At 47.0% G+C, this 20421-nt stretch overlaps 1 protein-coding gene across 3 annotated transcripts in view; it reads left to right on the top strand.

Moving 5' to 3' along the window:
* The window catches only part of CDC42BPA (CDC42 binding protein kinase alpha), a 160147-nt gene extending 145581 nt beyond the window's left edge, over positions 1-14566 (top strand). Inside the window, exons 31-39 of one of the 3 annotated variants that reach the window (XM_040430597.1) lie at positions 1980-2573; positions 3314-3411; positions 3734-3818; positions 4003-4126; positions 6771-6888; positions 8359-8544; positions 10571-10688; positions 10865-11019; positions 12645-14566. In XM_040430597.1, the coding sequence (XP_040286531.1) occupies positions 1980-2573; positions 3314-3411; positions 3734-3818; positions 4003-4126; positions 6771-6888; positions 8359-8544; positions 10571-10688; positions 10865-11019; positions 12645-12776 (1610 nt within the window). In that variant the 3' untranslated portion in view covers positions 12777-14566. The remainder of the gene's footprint in view (positions 1-1979; positions 2574-3313; positions 3412-3733; positions 3819-4002; positions 4127-6770; positions 6889-8358; positions 8545-10570; positions 10689-10864; positions 11020-12644) is intronic. The other 2 variants (XM_040430595.1, XM_040430596.1) reach the window with 2 other exon arrangements.
* Positions 14567-20421: the final 5855 nt, after the last annotated feature.

Below are 20421 nucleotides of genomic sequence, written 5' to 3'. Positions count from 1 at the left end.
TTTGGGCCTCACTGACCAAGCATTTTTCTTCCACTTTTCATCATCACCTTCCAAGAGCTATAACTTTTTAATTTTTCTATGTAGCTGTGTGAGGGCTTGATTTTTGCCTGACAAGTTGTAGTTTTTAATGGTGCCATTTTAGGGTACAAAATACATATAGGGGGTTTTAGACGCTGGTCTTAAAGGGGTTCTGCAGTCCTCTGGATAGATCATCAGCATCTGATCAGCGGGGGTTCAACACCCGGGACCCCCGCCGATCAGCTGTTTGAGAAGGCAGCGGAGCTGGCAGTAGTGCCTGCGGCCTTCTCACTGTTTACTGCAGGCCCAATGACGTCACGACTAGTATCAACTGGCCTGGGCGGGGCTAAACTCCATTCAAGTGAACAGAGCTTAGCCTCGCCAAGGCCAGTGATACTAGTCGTGAAGGCCGCAGCGCTACTGCCAGCGCCGCTGCCTTCTCAAACAGCTGATCGGCGGGGGTCCCGGGTGTCGGACCCCCGCCGGTCAGATGCTGATGATCTATCCAGAGGATAGATCATCAGTTTAAACAAACTGCAGAACCCCTTTAATAAAGCCCGATAGCTGGCGGTGGATCTGCCAGAGTTATGAAGAGGTGCCGGCCTCTCCATAACTTCGGCACATCCACCGCTATCTACATGTAAGACGGCTTTAGAACATTTTCTACTCCTAAAACAGGGGTAGAAAATGATGATTGAGATGGGCCTGCCGATTCGCGTGAGGAGGGAGAAGTCGCAGCTAGCGGTGCAGCTAACCCTTGCACTGCCATCTGCACCTGAAATACACCTAATATGGGCGTTTTTCAGTATAATAAATGACCCCCATAGATTTATCTTACATTTTACTACTTTTGTACAAATAGAACCCCTTTAAAAAGAAGAAAATCTTTTTGCATCGCCGCATCCCAGGACCCATAACCTTTTTATTTTTCATTCTATGGACTTGTGTGAGGTCTTGATTTTTGCAGGACGACTTGTAGTTTTCATTGGTATAATTTTGTGGTAAATAACACTTTTTGATCGCGTGTTAATTTTTTTCTGTGGCGACTAAGAATAAATTAGCAATCCTCGCAAATTATTATTATTTTTTATTTTTTTTTACAGTGTTCACCGTAGGGAATAATTTACATGATATTTGTGTAGTGTGAGTCGTTAGGGACGTGGCAATACCAAACATGTAGGGGAGATTTTTTTTTTTTTTTTAAAGTGTATTTTCAATGGAAAAAAAAGTTTTTTCTTTATTGGAGTTTTTTTTTAAATAAATTTAGTGTTTTTTTTTTTTTTTTTACCACTTAATAGTCCCAAAAGGGGACTATAACAGGCAATCTTTTGATTTGCTTCTAAAATACGATGCATTATCCTTGTAGTGCATTGCATTTTAATATCAGTGCTATACCGACACTGAGAGGCGCAGCCTCCAGGAGAACGCTGCTAGTGTAGGCCCAAAGCCTTCCTATACACACATCAGCACCCCACGATCGCATTTGCGGGGTGCCGATGGGAGACAGAAGGAGTCCACTCCCTCTGTCACCACTTACATGCGGTAGGCGCTATTGCCTGCGGCATGTAAGGGGTTAAACAGCCCAGATTGGCGGTCCGGGCTGTTTGAGCAGGAGCGCGGCTCTCCTATGAGAGCCGAGCCCCCGCTGTCCACTGCATGGGGGACCTATTTAACGCTCACGTGAAAAGGCGGCGGCCCAGACTAAGGCCTATAAAAAGACATATTGGTGGTCACCAAGGGGTTAAAACCAAGAGAAATTGATTACTTCTTGCCTACTTGTTGATTGTTTCCAACAACAGATACTTTCTACATGGCACAAAATTGGTATAAATGGTGAAAGGTCATGACTGTTGATAGGGTCGTGAGAGAGCAAAAGCCACTGAGCCTTCTGTCCATAGACTGCTACTTGTCTGGTAGGGGAGTAGGTGCTGACTGTTTCCCCTCCTGTACATTCTCCATAGAGATCATAAGAGTTGGAGACAACAAGAAGGTTCACCAGGTGGAGCTTATACCGAACGAGCAGCTAATCGCCGTCATATCAGGAAGGAACCGCCACGTCCGGCTTTATCCTATGGCCTCGCTGGACGGGAGAGAGACTGAGTTCTTCAAACTGGCCGAGACAAAGGGCTGCCAGGGTATAGTGTCCGGTCAGGTGCGGCACGGGGCCCTCACCTGCCTGTGCGTGTCCATGAAGAGGCAGGTTCTCTGCTACGAACTGAACCAAAGCAAGAGCCGCCACAAAAAGATCAAGGAGATCCAGGTCCCTGGAAACGTCCAGTGGATGGCCATCTTCAACGAGCGCCTCTGCGTGGGCTATCAGTCGGGATTTATCCGGTATCCGCTACATGCCGAGGGGAGCCCGTACAGCCTTCTCCACGCCGACGACCACACGCTATCATTCATCACGCAACAGCCCACGGACGCCATTTGCGCAGTGGAGATCTCGAATAAGGAATACCTGCTGTGTTTTAGCAGCGTTGGTGTTTATGTTGACTGCCAGGGTCGGAGGTCGCGGCAGCAGGAACTCATGTGGCCCGCGGCTCCATCAGCGTGCTGTAAGTGGGGGGGGGGGGGTCTACATTTCTCACTGTACATGTTGTGTAGGTCCAGAAATCAGCGCAGAGTATTTTTTATAACATATCTGTATTACAGTCAGAACTACGTTTTCCTGAGACAGAGTTCCAAATCCCCTGCTGATGAAATTCTATCTTCTTGCAACCGCCACTAGGGGGAGCTCACCGCATACAAATTGATATAGCTGCCATTGAACACAATAAATTGGTCTTAGTAAGCTCCTTGGCTTTCCCCTAGGGGTGGCAGCTTTGGCACCCCCCTCCATCCTTTGGAAATCTTTAAAACAAAATGTTGTACGTTCCTAGATAAAAAGGACTTTTCATGAAACAATCTCTGCGAAGTGTTCTACGTTTATTACCCACAACAGTTTCAAGCAGTTTTCAAGGACTGTTATATTGATGGACTGTTTGTAGCTAGAGCTGCAGTACCAGGCACAGCCACAGCCAAATGTGTGGCGCTGTGCTTGGTAATCAATGAAGGGGACAGTGAACGCCATGGCCCCTTCAGTCAGCTGATCAGTGGGGGGGGTCTCTGACGATCTGACATCGATAGGATAGTCCTAGAAAACACCTTTATTGCATAAGTATTTAACCCCTTTGTGTCTGTATTTGGCAGTAACTGCTGCACGCAGTCTATGTGCATGACTCTCCGCCACCAGTAGCCAGATCAAGGATGTAGTGTCTTACAACTGACCGTGTCTGTCGCCTTCTTCCACTTGCAGGCTACAACGCCCCGTACCTCTCTGTGTACAGTGAAAATGCGGTCGACGTCTACGACATTAATTCCATGGAGTGGATTCAGACTATTCCCCTTAAGAAGGTAACCGTTCAACCTGAGGCGAAAGAGTTGTTCTTTTTTGGCATCCAACTGAAAAGGACTTTTGGGTGGAGCCTTGTGAGCTGCTGTCTGTCAGCCAGTTAGAATTAATAGGAATGTTCTTAGCGCTGCTGATTGGCTGACGCCAGCCAATAGACGGGATGCTCCTCCCAATGCTGTCCTTTTCAGCTTGATGACAATCACAGTGTACGCCCGCTGCCATTGCTGTAGAGGGAGCACCAACCAGTTTAACGTGCTTTTTTCACATCTCTAGACGACATTTTGTGAAATGTTCTGTCCTGAACCTCGACCCTTTTGCCCTCAGGTGCGTCCACTGAATACAGAAGGTTCACTCAATCTTCTGGGATTGGAAACGATCCGACTCATATATTTCAAGAATAAAATGGCCGGTGAGTGTTGCTCTTCCTGCCGTCTTGTTTCATTTCCTCTCGCTTCTTAATGATCACTCAAGACATGAGTGTCTGGAGCAGCTGGAGACATTCCCATTGTTGCGATGTCGCCCCCATCGCCTCCCAAATACATACATCTCCTTCTTGGGCCACCTCTGACCTTACTTTACTCCATTGTCTTTAGAAGGGGACGAGCTGGTTGTTCCCGAAACGTCGGACAATAGTCGGAAGCAAATGGTGAGGAATATCAACAACAAACGGAGGTACTCCTTCCGCATCCCAGAGGAGGAGAGAATGCAGCAGAGGAGGTAGGAGATCACTTAAAGCGCCCGTCCTCTTTCTGTAGATAAACTACCCAGCACCAATCAATTTAAAGGGCATCTGTCAGCAGTTTTGTACCTATGACACTGGCTGGCCTGTTACATGTGCGCTTGGCAGCTGAAGGCGTCTGTGTTGGTCCCATGTTCATATGTGCCTGCATTGCTGAGAAAAATGATGTTCTAATATATGCAAATGAGCCTTTAGGAGCAACAGGGGCGTTACCATTACACCTAGAGGCTCTGCTCTCTCTGCAGCTGCTGCGACCTCTGCACTTTGATTGACAGGTACAGGTGTGATGACGTTTTCACTCCCTGGCCCTGTCAATCACAGTGCAGAGTGTGCAGCAGTTGCAGAGAGAGCAGAGCCTCTAGGAGTAACGGTAACGCCCCCGTTGCTCCTAGAGGCTCATTTGCATATATTAAAACATCATTTTTCTCAGCAGTGCGGGCACATATGAACATGGGACCAACACAGATGCCTTCAGCTGCCAAGCGCACATGTAACAGGTCAGCCAGTGTCATAAGTACAAAACTGCTGACAGATGCCCTTTAAAGGAAAAATCTTTGTGGACAGAAAGCCACAGTTTAGCTGCGTATTTCAGCATTCGTATCGCCCTCAGAGCAAATATTTTTTTTTAAGTCTTCATTAGAAATATCTTACCGTGTCCTACCCATTTTCTTGCCTCTGCCTCATGAATTGAGGGTTGCTATATCATTCAAGGGGTTTTCCAGAAGGAAAATATGGATGAGCTGTACTCAGGATGGGTCATCAATATCTGATCGGTGGGGCTCAGACACCCGGCACCCTCTGCTGCCGATCAGCTTTTCGAAGAGGCTTCGGTGATCGCCACGACCTTTTCACAGCTTACCATGCGCCGTTCATTGTATAGTGGCCGCGCTTGGTATTGCACCCCAGGCCCATTTACTTGAAAGGGACTGAGATGCAGGTAGGCCATGTGACTGACGAACGTGACGTTACTGACCGGGGAAGAGGCCTAAGCGCTCACAGATAACAGCTGTTTGAAGAGACTGCTAATCGGCATGGATTTGGGCCCCCAACCGGTGGCGTACCTGCAATAGAGGCAGACCCACGCGACTACTATGTGACCCGGGGGAGGGTGGGGCCCGCACATAACTTGCTCTACTTTTCCCTGCCTGCAAATACAGCATTTTCACATAGCTGCCACTAGGGGAGCTCAATGCAAAGAGATTATTACAGCTTCCCGGCAGTTGTATTAATTCCTATTTACTGAGCTCCCCCTAGTGGTGGCTGCGGTCAGCTAGCTTTGTAATAGAACAGAGGCAGGATATTTATCAATGTATTTTTGCCTGTTTTCTGGTGTAAATACATTGAGAAATACAGTGTTTATAATGAGTGCCATATATTTGAAGCACCTGCTCTACTTTTTCTGACATAAAAGTCAGATAAAGTAGGTGAGGCCAAAGACAACTTTTTATTGCATTTGTACTTAATTAAAATTTCTTCCACTTAATTAAAAAAAAAAAGTACATTTATTATAAATCTGGGGCGTATGTTCTGCCTTGCCTTGGAGTGATTGATGCATGTACACTGGGAAACTAGGTGCAGGGGGCCCATACTAAGTTTTGCTATGAGATGGAAAACCTCTTTACACAGTTATGATATTATACTCCAGAGCTGCACTCACTATTTTTCTGTTGAAGTCATGGTGTACATAAATTATTTTACTTATCCTGCATTGAATCTGAATTACATCCTGTGTTATACTCCAGAGCTGCACTCACTATTCTGCTGGTGCAGTCACTGTGTACATACATTACATTACTTATCCTGTACTGATCCTGAGTTACATCCTGTATTATACTCCAGAGCTGCGCTCACTATTCTGCTGGTGGAGTCACTGTGTACATACATTACATTACTTATCCTGTACTGATCCTGAGTTACATCCTGTATTATACTCCAGAGCTGCACTCACTATTCTGCTGGTGCAGTCACTGTGTACAGACATTACATTACTTATCCTGTACTGATCCTGAGTTACATCCTGTATTATACTCCAGAGCTGCGCTCACTATTCTGCTGGTGCAGTTACTGTGTACATACATTACATTACTTATCCTGTACTGATCCTCAGTTACATCCTGTATTATACTCCAGAGCTGCACTCATTATTCTGCTGGTGGAGTCACTGTGTACATACATTACATTATTTATCCTGTACTGACCCCGAGTTACCTCCTGTATTATAATCCAGAGCTGCACTCAGGATCAGCCCAGGATAAGTAATATAATCTATATACACAGTGACTGCACCACCAGAATAGTGAGTGCATCTCTGGAGTGTAATACAGGATAAGTAATATAATCTATATACACAGTGACTCCACCAGTAGAATAGTGAGTGCAGCTCTGGAGTATAATACAGGATGTAACCTAGGATGAGTACAGGATAAGTAATGTAATGTATGTACACAGTGACTGCACCAGCAGAATAGTGAGTGCAGCTCTGGAGTATAATACAGGATATATATCTAATGTATGTACACAGTGACTGCACCAGCAGAATAGTGAGTGCGGCTCTGGAGTATAATACAGGATGTAACTGGTTCTCGGGAGGACATACTCTTTACACCGGTTTCTATCTTGCAGGGAGATGTTACGAGACCCAGAAATGAGAAACAAGCTCATTTCCAACCCGACAAACTTCAACCACATAGCACACATGGGGCCCGGAGACGGCATCCAAATACTTAAAGACTTACCTAAGGTGAGAGACAAGCGGCTGCCTGATAAATGGGAGGAGTCTGTGTTGACCAGGGCTGATGACTTAATAATAATTTTTTAAAAATTTCACTACATATGAAGAATCCACAGAGAAATTCCTTTACTCCGGCATCTGATAGTCCAAAAATTTTAATCGCAAAACTTAATCTGTCATTTTAAGAGGTTTTTCGGGTGTTCAAAATTGATGATCAGATCTGTGGAAGTCCGACTCCCTGCATCCCAGCTGTTTGAGGCCCACACAGTGGCCTCCTTACACCTAACCAAGCACAGCGCCGCACATTGTATAGTGGATGTGCTTGGTATTGCAGCTCATTCACTAGTCCATGTGACTGAGGAATGTGATGTCACCGGCCCAGGGAGAGGCAGCGGTAGTCAGCAGAGCACCGCCGGCTCTTCAGATATCTGATCTTCAGGGGTGTCAGGAGTCAGACTGATCTGATATTGATGATCTATCCATAGGGTCGGCCAAAATCTCAGAAACCCCCTTTAGCAGATGACACATTATGAGGCTCCCCTGACTAAAGTGATGGCCGCAGATTTTGTCAGTGTTATATTCTGTCTTCTAGTAAGTTTTATATCCTTTCTTTTATTGTCTGATAATCCGGCACCTGTGAGGTCCTGTTAATGACCGACTAAAGCAGAGGTTCAGTGAGGGCCTCATATAGGAAGCAAAGTAATCTGTTAGGTGGCTGTAAAGGGTTAAACTAGTTGCTACTGAATGTTCCTGTCTGTCATCCAACTAAAAAGGACGCGTGGGAGGAGCATAGTAAGAAGAGCACGGTCTCTCCACCAATCAGCATTGCTGAGAGCATTCCTAGGCATTGTGATTGGCTGACGGTCAGGGCTCTCCTCCCAGGTGTCCTTTTCAGCTTGATGCCAGGCACACCATACAACCCCAAACTCTGATTCTGATCCCATTAGGTTAACCCTCTGTGGGCACCAAGTATGACTCTTGCTCTGGAAGAACACGCCTGCTCATACGTGGCATATTGATCATTCAGCGCAATACCGGCAGATCCCCAACAAGACTAGGGCAGCATCTTCAACTGTTCTATTTTTTATTTCATGTATTCAACCTGTAATCAAGGCACAACTGAAAGTTCTGCAGCTTTTTAATATACTCTGTTTCTATTCTGTACCATTTTCAAGATCTCCGCTTGCTGTGTACATTCAGAGACTAAAATCCTGTACAGACCTAACGCTTCTCACAGATGAAGGTTTGTTATGATTGTATCCAGTCTAGACAATCCACTGGACTCCAGCCTGATATGTTTTACCTGCGCTGATACATTGTAACAAACTTTCAGGACTGGAAAGAAATTTGTGCTGCTGGAAACAAAGGCACCATGTAGCCACTGCAGCAGCGAGAGATCTCCCTTGTTGACTTTGCCTACTGGTGACACTGGAGTCGTTCTCCGCGTTGATTGTGTCTTTTTGTTCTGTTTTTTACTAGCCCAGGTCCCCTAATCCATCCCCCCTCCGCCATCACTCCAGCCTGATCTCCACTCCAAGCAACTTTGAGCACGTCTATCACATGACTGCAAATTCTGCTGAAAACTTTCTGTCCTCCGATCCCGTACACCCCGCCACCTCCTCCTACTCCTCCCCGTCTCTCAGCACTACCCCTGGCTCTCACAGGGTATGCACAGCCGAGCCCCATCGCTGTACTAACCTGTGTGGTGTTCCTGGCTCCATGTCAACGCTTCTGACTCCTGACCTCTGCTCCTTACAGCTCCATGTTTCTGCCTCCTCTAGCTCCATGGCACACGCCCATCAGCACCTTACGCCTCCATGTCACCCATTCATACTGCTTCCTGCCATGGCACTTCACATTTACAGGAGTAGCACTCCCCACATTGTCATTGCTCCGTCACACCACATCATTGCTCATTTATCTCAGTCATTGCTCCTTAGCTCTTGGTATGGCTTCTATTATTTTTGCCAATGCTCTGTTACACTATACTGCTCCTCACGCCTCGCTCTCCGCTCCTCCCGGTCTCTGCTCTCCGCTCCTCCCGGTCTCTGCTCTCCGCTCCTCCCGATCTCTGCTCTCTGCTCCTCCCGGTCTCTTCTCTCCGCTCCTCCCGGTCTCTGCTCCCCGCTCCTCCCGGTCTCTGCCCTCTGCTCCCCGCTCCTCCCGGTCTCTGCTCTCTGCTCCCCGCTCCTCCCGGTCTCTGCTCTCTGCTCCCCGCTCCTCCCGGTCTCTGCTCTCTGCTCCCCGCTCCTCCCGGTCTCTGCTCTCTGCTCCCCGCTCCTCCCGGTCTCTGCTCTCTGCTCCCCGCTCCTCCCGGTCTCTGCTCTCTGCTCCCCGCTCCCCGCTCCTCCCGGTCTCTGCTCTCTGCTCCCCGCTCCTCCGGGTCTCTGCTCTCTGCTCCTCCTGCTCTGCTCTCTGCTCCTCCTGCTCCCCGCTCCTCCTGCTCTCTGCTCCCCGCTCCTCCTGCTCTCTGCTCCCCGCTCCTCCTGCTCTCTGCTCCCCGCTCCTCCCGGTCTCTGCTCTCTGCTCCCCGCTCCTCCCGGTCTCTGCTCTCTGCTCCCCGCTCCTCCCGGTCTCTGCTCTCTGCTCCTCCCGGTCTCTGCTCTCTGCTCCCCGCTCCTCCCGGTCTCTGCTCTCTGCTCCCCGCTCCTCCCGGTCTCTGCTCTCTGCTCCCCGCTCCTCCCGGTCTCTGCTCCCCGCTCCTCCCGGTCTCTGCTCTCTGCTCCCCGCTCCCCGCTCCTCCCGGTCTCTGCTCTCTGCTCCCCGCTCCTCCGGGTCTCTGCTCTCTGCTCCTCCTGCTCTCTGCTCTCTGCTCCCCGCTCCTCCTGCTCTCTGCTCCCCGCTCCTCCTGCTCTCTGCTCCCCGCTCCTCCCGGTCTCTGCTCCCCGCTCCTCCCGGTCTCTGCTCCCTCCGTTCTCTGCTCCCTCCGTTTTCTGCTCCCCGCTCCTCCCGTTCTCTGCTCCCGCTCCTCCCGTATTCTGCTTTCTCCGCTCCCCGCTCCTCCCGTATTCTGCTTTCTCCGCTCCCCGCTCCTCCCGTATTCTGCTCCCCGCTCCTCCCGTATTCTGCTCCCCGCTCCTCCCGTATTCTGCCCCCTCCGTTATCCACTCCTCCCGTATTCTGCTCCCTCCGTTATCCGCTCCTCCCGTATTCAGCTTTCTCCGCTCCCCGCTCCCCCCGTATTCTGCTCCTCCCGTTCTCCGATCCTCCCCGGTCGTCTGGTTCAAGGTCCTTCATCTCTACTCCTTGTAAGACAGAAGGTCCTAGACCTCCCTCCAGAGTTATAGTGACTGGAGTCGGGGGCAACCCCCATCTCTGCAGACCCTTCACCCCTGGTGCATATAGTATTCCACCGCAATGCCTCTTCTTCCAGTCTTCATTGTACAACAATTCCAGTTTTAGCTGCACAGACCGTGGGGGGAGGAAGGTCAGATATTTAGGGCTGTTCCTGGTTCATCCATATCTTACATCTTTCGTCCTGGGAGCGTCATATACCATCGTGTGTCTCACGTGACATCTCATTGTTGGTTTCCAGTCCGGACAGTCTCGGCTTTCGCCTCCTGGAGCTTTTACCGTCTGCTCTGCTTATAAATACTGCGCCCGGTGCCGTGGTTTATAGTTAACTCTCTCTTCTCCACGTGTGAATATGACCCGTAGTGACCTAACAGTGTCCCCTCTCTGCCCCGTACAGAACCTCCGGGCCCAGGATAGTCGCTCGATGTTCAGCGGCTCTGTCAGTATTCCGTCAATCACAAGGTCCCGCGGGGAGCCCGGCCGGTCGATGAGCGCTAGCAGCGGACTGGCTGCACGTAAGTAACACCGCAAGCTGCAGAGGGAGAATATACTGTATGCGTAGGGCCTCTATAAAATAAGAAATAGGTCAGAACAGCATTTTGGGCTTGAAGACAACTTGTGGGTGAAGTTTCCTTAGATTTATTGCTACGTATTAGTTTTATAAACATTAATCGCCTCATTCACATTGCAGGGTCGTCACAGAACGGCAGTGCTTTACGGCGAGAATTCTCCGGGGGCAGCTACGGAGCAAAAAGACAGCCCATGACATCACCATCTGACGGCTCTTTGTCTTCTGGAGGACCCGACCAAGGAAGTGACGCCCCAGCTCGAGAGTATGAACGAGAGGTGAGACTAAGAGGTCATCTTAAAGGGGTTGACCACCTTTTGGAGTTTTTTGGCAGACCCACCCATCCTGTGACCACAGCACCAAAGGCGGCTTTCCCCAGGAGCACAGTGCACTCAGGAGCAAAACCGCTCCCCCCCCCATACCGCAACCAGGCGGCCGTTCATTCCTTGTGATTGCCTCGGTCCCTCTGAAGCATCCGAGGCTATCACAGCAGTAGTTTGTAAGGAGGCCTGCAGGAATGTATTGAATGTCCCAAAAGCTGCAGTGGGAATTCATTGCAGTCTACGGGACAAGTGATCTTACAGCTGCTTGTTAAAGTCCCCTAAGGGGTCTTAAAATATGTGTAAAAAAATAAATAAATAAAATCTTGTTAAAAATATAAGAATTCAAATCAACCCCATAATAAAAATAAACAATAAAAAAAATAATCCTAGGCACCGCCGCATCCCAAAAAGCCCATACTATTAAAATATAAACGTGTTTTTCCCGTAATGGTCAATTCACCTCCCAGAGAAAAAAGAAAAGAAAAAAAAGTCATGCACACTGCACAATGGCATCAATAAAAACTACAACTCCGTAGACATAAATATAAAAAGAAAGTTATGGGGGGTAAGGCAATGCAAAGAAAAAAAACAACAAAAAAATGTGGTATTGCTGTAAACACACAGACCCGGAGAATGAAGATAACAGGTCAGTTTTACCGCATAGGTAGCGCTTTAAAATCAAACCTATAAAACTATGGCGGAATTTAGTTTTTTTCCAAAATCCATTTAAGATTATTATTATTATTTTTTGTTTTTTTCACGCTTCCCACTACCTCGTATGCAATATTAAGAGAAAAGTAAAAAAAATTATCTCTTCGGGAAGGCAGGGAGTGAAAAAACGAAAATGGAAAATACCCTGGGCTGAAAGGGTAATAGTTTGCTGTATTTAGCTTGTGCTGATTATGGTCAAATGGTATACTCCAGTCACATCCAGAGCTGCGTGCAATATTTATGTTCGCCTCCTATTAGTTTTTGGTTGTGTGATCTCCCTGCTAACCCTTGCTAGTCCAGTGTCTACACAGAGTCCAGTACATCTCCCACAAAGCATTATCACAGTGCTGACTGATTCCTTGCAGCTCTGGATGTGACTAGAGACTACTACTTAAAGGGGTTATCCCATCTTAGACAATGGGGGCATATCGCTAGGATATGCCCCCATTGTCTGATATGTGCGGGGGTCCCACCTCTGGGACCCGCACCTACAAGGAGAATCGAGCGGAGAAAGTTGAGGAGGGTGCGCACTACGCATGCGCAGCCGCCCGTCATTCATTTCTTTGGAGCCGCCGAAAATAGCCGAGCGCTATTTCCGTCGGCCCCATAGAAATAAATGGGAGCAGTGGCCGCGCATGCTGTGCCTGGTGGTGGACGGACCCCGGGAAACCCGAGGTCCTCCAGCCACAACTCTCCCCGGTTCCGTTCTCCTTGTAGGTGCGGGTCCCAGAGGTGGGACCCGCACCTATTAGACAATGGGGGCATATCCTAGAAATATGCCCCCATTGTCTAAGATGGGAATACCCCTTTAAGCACCTGTGTGTTGTGTTCAAAGGTTTTAACCTGTTCTTTTTTTTATTGATCCTCAGGATTCAGATTCACCAAGACATTCAACGGCGTCAAATAGCTCCAACCTAAGCAGCCCCCCAAGCCCGGTGTCGCCCCACAAGACCAAGAGCAGTTCCTTAGAGAGCTCGGACCACGTCAGCTGGGACGCATGAACGTTGTCGCCCCTTCCCGCTGCTGTCAGCTCCTCCCGCCACCACCCGCCTGTCCTGGCTTATACCCAGCTGGTCAGGAAGGGCCAACAGGATACTCTACCCACCATCACAGCGCCGCATTGCCTCCGGGGAGCAGAGTGGACAGAGCTGCTACCTAATGGGACTGGTCGCTTTTCATACTGTTTACAAGTGCGCTGCGAAATCCATAAGCCACAAATGGCAGCAATGAACGGTGGACACAGGATGGAACCATTGTAGAGGATCCAGGGGGGGGGGTTGGCGTCCGCTGCGTGTTACCTCCCTCCAGCGGGAGGACACGCCTGAGGTGTGATCACGCCCCCGCTCACGAGCCCTCGCGTCATCAATAACGTATTTTACTACAAAGCAGAGTTTAATCTAAATAGTACATTGCATATGTATATATAAGGATGGTGTATTAGAGGCATATTTAAAGAGAGATTCTGTCATTTTAATGATCAGTTGTTTGCGTTCATAATTAATGGAACAGACTACGTACCGTACAATCACTTAATCGCCACGTTTTGCTTCACACGGTCAATCACGTTACCAGGTTTTACTCTTTTTTTTATTTTTATTTTTTTCTGACTGCCGTCGTTTTTACGTCATCGGTGATCTGCAGCGCCGAGGTGCAGCCGTCGCTTCAAGGCTCCACATGCCACTGGTATTCACCATTCCACATGAATATTTAATTTCTCAGGAAATTACATTGTTTGACGCCCTCCCACCCGTGAAACTTTCCATAATATTAACCGCTCCCAGCTGTAGGGAGGTCTGTGCCCCGGTTCGGTTATTAATGATCATTCACAGTTCCTAATAGTGAACTTTATCAATATAAAAAGTCTAGAAGCCAAACTTATATTGCAAAGTGGGAATGTTAATGCAGTGGATGCAATACTCCCTTTTGTCCAGCAGATGTCATTGTTGTATTACAGTGGTTACTTATAGGGAACAGTGACACCTGCTGGCGGTTAGTTGTAAGTAATGCAAAGTTTATTTAAGAGGGGAAGGATGATTTACGTTGTATCTGGAGGGATAGTTGCCTGACAATTAGACTTTATTAATAGAGGACATTTTAATGAGGTATCAAGGTCTAAGCTATGCAGGCGGTTGCAATCGTACAAGTGCCTGTGTAGTTAAGATTTTAAAGGGGGGGGGGGGGGGGGGGGGTCGGCATAGGTGGACTTATCAGTTAGATGAAAACTGTTGGGTATTGCAGGAAGAAAACTGCCTGAGGATTTTATTTAAGCTGCTGATTAATCGCTTGTTCCATTACCATAACTAATAAACAACCTGAAAAAATCAAATAAAAATCAAAGACTTGGATCCATAAATACAGATCTGGTGGCCATTTGGCCAATTCCAGTAGCCCAGAGAGCAGAATTGTGCTGTTTTGGCGGTTGCTTGAAGCATATTCATCTGTAATTCTGACTATTGGCCACTTGGTGGCGCCTTCAGCAATTTTCCTGTGCCTACACTATACCAAAGGGGCATTTTAAAGGTCTTATGAGCGCTGAGTCTGGACCGCAAACAACAAAAAAGGTTCTGTTGAAATCTTGGATGTATCCGAACACCTCCCGTAAACCGCATTTCACTTATAGGAAGAAGGTTCGGGTCCCACTCCTCACTCTTGCATGTAGGTCATTGTATTTTACATTCATCTGCTTTGTTTGTATTTATTTATTTATTATCAGGATTTTTTTTTTGTTTTTTTTTATTGTCACAGTCTACCCCTCCCCACCAAAGTATTTGACTCCCCTCCCCTGCGTTGTATAAATCCACATATTGTGCTTTGCGCAGTCTCTGCAAAATATTATTTTTTTCCTTTGTGTTTGTTACAATCGAGATGTCATTTTATCTGTTAATATAATATTTATAATCACGATGCTGGTATTTTTTGTTTTTACAATTAATGCTATACAAAAAAGTTTAAAAATTAAAAAAAATATTTAAAAAAATCAAATGACGCGTTTTCTTTTATAAAATAAAATTCTCTGGCTTTATAAAGATTCAGGCTCCTTCCTTAAAGGGGTTATCTGGTAATTAATACGGATTACTTTTTTATTCCCCTAAAGTGAGGAAAATTGGCTTCTACCTCACAGGTTTTTTTTTGCCTTCCTCTGGATCAACTTGCAGGATGACAGGCCGAACTGGATGGACAAATGTCTTTTTTCGGCCTTATGTACTATGTTACTATGACTTATCCTCTGGTTAGTTCATCAATATCAGATCAATGGGTGTCCAACACCCGATACCCCCACCGATCAGCTGTTAGAAAAGGCCAACGCTCTGTCAGCGCCACGGCTTCTTCCTAGGCCATGTGATGTCACCGTACATCGGTTATGGGGCCTAGTTACTGCTCAACCCCATTGAAGTGAATAGGGCGGAGCTGCAATACCAAGTACTGCCACTAGACGGCGCTGTGCTTGGTGAGCATCCAGGAACTGGCTACCTTCACCCAGAGCTCCACTGAGCGTGGCGACTCCCCAAAATGGGTGATCGGCAGGGGTGCTGGTCCTCCCCTGCATAATGGAAACGGGATGGATCCGTTTTGCAGCCCATAGACTTCTATTATGACAGAATGAATACCGGACTGCCTCTAGAGGGATTCAGTCATAGAATTGCGTTATGGTCTGTGGTAACGGAATCCAAATCGCTCATCTCTAATAGGAACGCTTGTTAGCGATCATCTGCCAGTGTAAGGCTGCGTTCACACGGGCGAGATTTCCGCGCGGGTGCAATGCGGTAGGTGAACGCATTGCACCCGCACTGAATCCGGACCCATTCATTTCTATGGGGCTGTTCAGAAGAGCGATGATTTTCACGCATCACTTGTGCGTTGTGTGAAAATCGCAGCATGCTCCATATTCTGCGTTTTTCACGCAACACAGGCCCCATAGAAGTGAATGGGGTTGCGTGAAAATCGCAAGCAAGTGCGGATGCAGTGCGATTTTCACGCATGGTTGCTAGGTGACAGTCTATTCACTGTATTATTTTCCCTTATAACATGGTTATAAGGGAAATAATAGCATTCTGAATACAGAATGCATAGTACAATAGGGTTGGAGGGGTTAAAAAAAATAAACAAATTAACTCACCTTCTCCTCTTGATCGCGTAGTTCCCGGTCTCTTCTGATGAGCTATCGGCTAAAGGACCTTTGATGACGTCAGATCACATGCTCCAATCACATGGTCCATCACCGTGGTAATGGACCATGTGATCTGACGTCACCACAGGTCCTAGCCTGTAGTTCATCATTAAAGAAGAGACCGGGAACTACGCGGAGGAGGCGAGTTAATTTTTTTTTTTAACCCTCAATTGATCACCTACTAATCATTCTGTATTCAGAATGCTATTATTTTCCCTTATAACCATGTTATAAGGGAAAATAATACAATCTACACTACAACTAACCCAACCCTGAACTTCTGTGAAGAAGTTCGGGTCTGGGTACCACAGTCGGTTTTTTATCACGCGCGTGCAAAAAAAACATTGCACCCGCGCAATAAAAACTGAACATCGGAACACAATCGCAGTCAAAACTGACTGCAATTGCATTCCTACTCGCGCGGGTTTGCCGCAACACACTGGGACGCATCCGGACACGCTCGTGTGAACCCAGCCTAATACTGCCGCCGATGAACAAGCAGTCGTGATCCTTTGCCGGCAGCAGATCGTGCTGTCTAATTACAATCTGCCGCCGGCAGACAGCATGGGGACGAGCGATGGCAGAATGATTGCTCCTTCTCATGTGGTGGAGATCACTGCATGTAATAGCGTTCTCCTCCACTAGCAAGCAGGCAGTTGCCAGGAAGGAACGCTTCCCGACAATCGCCTGCAGAATCGGGCTGTGTAATACAGTGATGGCTAACCTCCGGCACTCCAGCTGTGGTGAAACTACAACTCTCAGCATGCACCATTCATTTCTATGGAGTTCTGAGAACAGCCAAGCAAGTGTACATCTTGGGAGTTGTAACACAGCTAGAGGACCGGGGGTTAGACGTCACAGACCCACAGGATTGTGGTAGAAGTTCTGCAATTTTCATGCTCTCTGGATCCAATAATGAATATTCCCATTCATTGACAGCAAGCAGAAACTGAAGATTTGTCCTGACAGATGAGTTTTTGCTGGTGAGTGGAAGTGGACAGCGATTTCTGCTACTATTCTGTTTAATTCACAGAAGAACGGATACATTGTAAGTAACGGACGCCGTTAGGTCAGGACATTCTCTGAAAGCAAACCGGAAAAATGTTCAGTCGCTGACAGCCAGCAGGGCTCTTGCAAATAAGAATCAAAACTAAAAGTTTATTAGAAATTAACAGACCATTTCATTATACAATAATTAAACAGTTTTCTGGTGTTATGCAGATCAGGCTTAGAGGCGGAGGGTGACCTCTTTAACTCGGTGTCATGCTCCGCCCCCTGCCAGACCTGCACACAGTGGATCAGTTTATCCTGGAGTGATCCTCTAACAGGTCAAACACAAAATGTATAGATCATGTTTAATGGGGGGGAATCCACAAACCATCGCGATAGGGGATCCAGGTTTAAGATGATGGCCTGCGACAAACAAGTCCTGGATGATTAACCCTTCTTGTGACAGTGCAGCAGCAGGAATACAATGTGCACAGTTCTGATACAAAATATATTCGCGCCGGTTTCAGACGATATGAAGCTTTTTAAACAGACAGACGTGGACTCCACCAGTGCAATTAATTCCCCCTGCAGACCCATTCATCGCAAGGAAATCACACCAGGATGGAACATGTTGCAATTTTCTCTGCACAGCCTGATGGTCCATGCAAAAAATCACCCGCATGAATGTACCCCCTGAATTTATTAAGGGGTCACTGTTCCATTTCAGAAGCATCGCCCATCTGAAAGGGGCCTAATAGAAGGAAAGTGGGCAGCGGCAGCCCCTATGGCCACAAGACCTCAGTATCTCCCTAAGGTCGAAAGAGTTCAACAAAGTCCATAGGAAAGAATGGAGGTTGTGCTGCAGACTTCCTTTGATTTTTCACAAATGCTGCATTTAACCCCAGGCTTAAAGGGGCTGTTCAATACAGACATCTATATTTTTTATTTTTTAATACAAACCTTGCCAGATCTGCTCCCATACGCACATTTTTCAGCTCTAGGGGGGCATCTCCCATAAGTTTCTGGCACAGACAGTCACATGCACCACTGCAGCCAGTGGCTAGCCTCAGCAGTGACATGTCCCCAAGCGGTGCATCATGGGTCACATGACTGCTGAGACCAGTCATTGGCTGCAGCTGCACATACACAGTGGCGGACCCACAGCACCAGGACAGTATGCATCTCTTCACAAACCTGGTGAGGCGGGTTTGTATTTATAAAAAAAAATAATAATCATCACAGTGTTAATTGTGCATTGAAATAAAAGGACGTGTTCTGTGCGATTTATCAGTAAATGTCATCTGTTGCTAAATGTTTTGCTGGGTGAAAATCAACATGGCTGCCACAATCAAATCTCACGCAAGTCATGGGGCAGCGATATACGAACCAGGGCTGTATCAACTGTCAAACTAACAACCACCATGGATGCGCCAGGCGTAGACACAGAGGGGGGGGGGGGGGGGGGGGGGGGGACCCAGCTTTCCCAGGGACAAATAGAAGTAGAAAATGACTTATTTGTCACAAGAGGTCAACTCAGACTCACATTTACAATGTCTATGACCTATAGGGGCTTGACAACCAGATAATCTGAACTAGCGGTTGTTTGTGAGGACCCCCGACTTCCTGCGATTGTGGACCTGGCTCACAGAGGACTGTCTGCACTGGATACAACTGCAACAAACCCTGTGCTGTCGAGAGTATTCTCCTTATAGGGTATATAAGAATAGTTCCAGTCTTTGGCAGCAAGCAGAGAATTAAAAAAAAAAAATAAAGAAAATATAAAAACACACAATCACAAAGGGGGGTTGGGAATTTATCGCCCACCCCCAAACTCCAGAATTCTGCCTTCAAAAAGTCATGAAATAGGGGCTTGGTGACTTTTTACATTTTTTTTAAACCACACACTCCATTGCTAGCAATTCTAATAAATCTCTCCCCAGATGTAGGCCTCATGCACACGACCATTCCACAAATTGCAGATCCGCAAAAAAAAACACGGACGCTGCCCGTGTGCCTTCAGCAATTTGCAGGAACGGAACAGGCGGCCCATTGTAGAAATGCCTATTCTTGTCCGCAAAACGGACAATAGGACAAGTTATTTTTTTTTTTTACGGAGCAACGGATGCAGACAGCACACGGAGTGCTGTCCGCATCTTTTGCGGCCCCATTGAAGTGAATGGGTCCGCACCCGAGCCACAAAAACTGCAGCTCGGATGCGGACCCGAACAACGATTGTGTGCATGAGGCCTTAATGGAACGGATGCATCTAGGTGCAGTAAATCAAAACGGAACAGTTTTGAGATTCTCTGCCAGATCTCAAAACCGCAGATGTGAAAGTAGTCTAACACGTCTTGACAAACACGTTCTAGGCTTCAAGATGCACCAAATGTAACAAACAACGTGCAAAGTGGACTTCAAATATTAACCTCATGGTGAATTCTCTAAAAATAAAAAAAGTTAGAAATGTCGGAGCCTCAAAATCACATACAGATTACCGCTTATGCACAACCTCAGCCGAGTCTGCACCGGACACCATAGTCACCGATACAAAGTACACATCTATAGGGGCTGAATGTACAGAACTGGTAACTTCTTTTGAGTATCAGTGAACTTCTACATATTTAAATGTGAACTTGAGAATATATCCTCAATGCATCGCCATTTTAGTGTTTATAATCAGATATAATCTAAACAAAAAGGGAGTCACTGTGTACATACATTACATATCCAGAGTTACATCCTGTATTATACTCCAGAGCCGCACTCACTATTCTGCTGGTGCAGTCACTGTGTACATACATTACTTATCCTGTACTGATCCTGAGTTACAGCCTGTATTATACTCCAGAGCTGCGCTCACTATTCTGCTGGTGGAGTCACTGTGTACATACAGCCAGGTCCATAAATATTGGGACATCGACACAATTCTAACATTTTTGGCTCTATACACCACCACAATGGATTTGAAATGAATCGAACAAGATGTGCTTTACCTGCAGACTGTCAGCTTTAATTTGAGGGTATTTACATCAAAATCACGTGAACGGTGTAGGAATTACAACAGTTTGCATATGTGCCTCCCACTTGTTAAGGAACCAAAAGTAATGGGACAGAATAACAACTTTCACTTTTTAATACTTGGTTGCAAATCCTTTGCAGTCAATTACAGCCTGAAGTCTGGAACGCATAGACATCACCAGACGCTGGGTTTCATCCCTGGTGATGCTCTGCCCGGCCTCTACTGCAACTGTCTTCAGTTCCTGCTTGTTCTTGGGGCATTTTCCCTTCAGTTTTGTCTTCAGCAAGTGAAATCCATGCTCAATCGGATTCAGGTCCGGTGATTGACTTGGCCATTACAAAACATTCCACTTTCCCTTAAAAGACTCTTTGGTTGCTTTTGCATTATGCTTTGGGTCATTGTCCATCTGCACTGTGAAGCGCCGTCCAATGAGTTCTGAAGCATTTGGCTGAATATGAGCAGATAATAT

The sequence above is a fragment of the Bufo bufo genome, chromosome 4 (assembly GCF_905171765.1).
Source record: "Bufo bufo chromosome 4, aBufBuf1.1, whole genome shotgun sequence".
NCBI classification, from domain to species: Eukaryota; Metazoa; Chordata; class Amphibia; order Anura; family Bufonidae; genus Bufo; species Bufo bufo.
The sequence above is the reverse complement of the archived record's forward strand: the minus strand, read 5'-3'. Positions and strand labels throughout refer to the sequence as shown.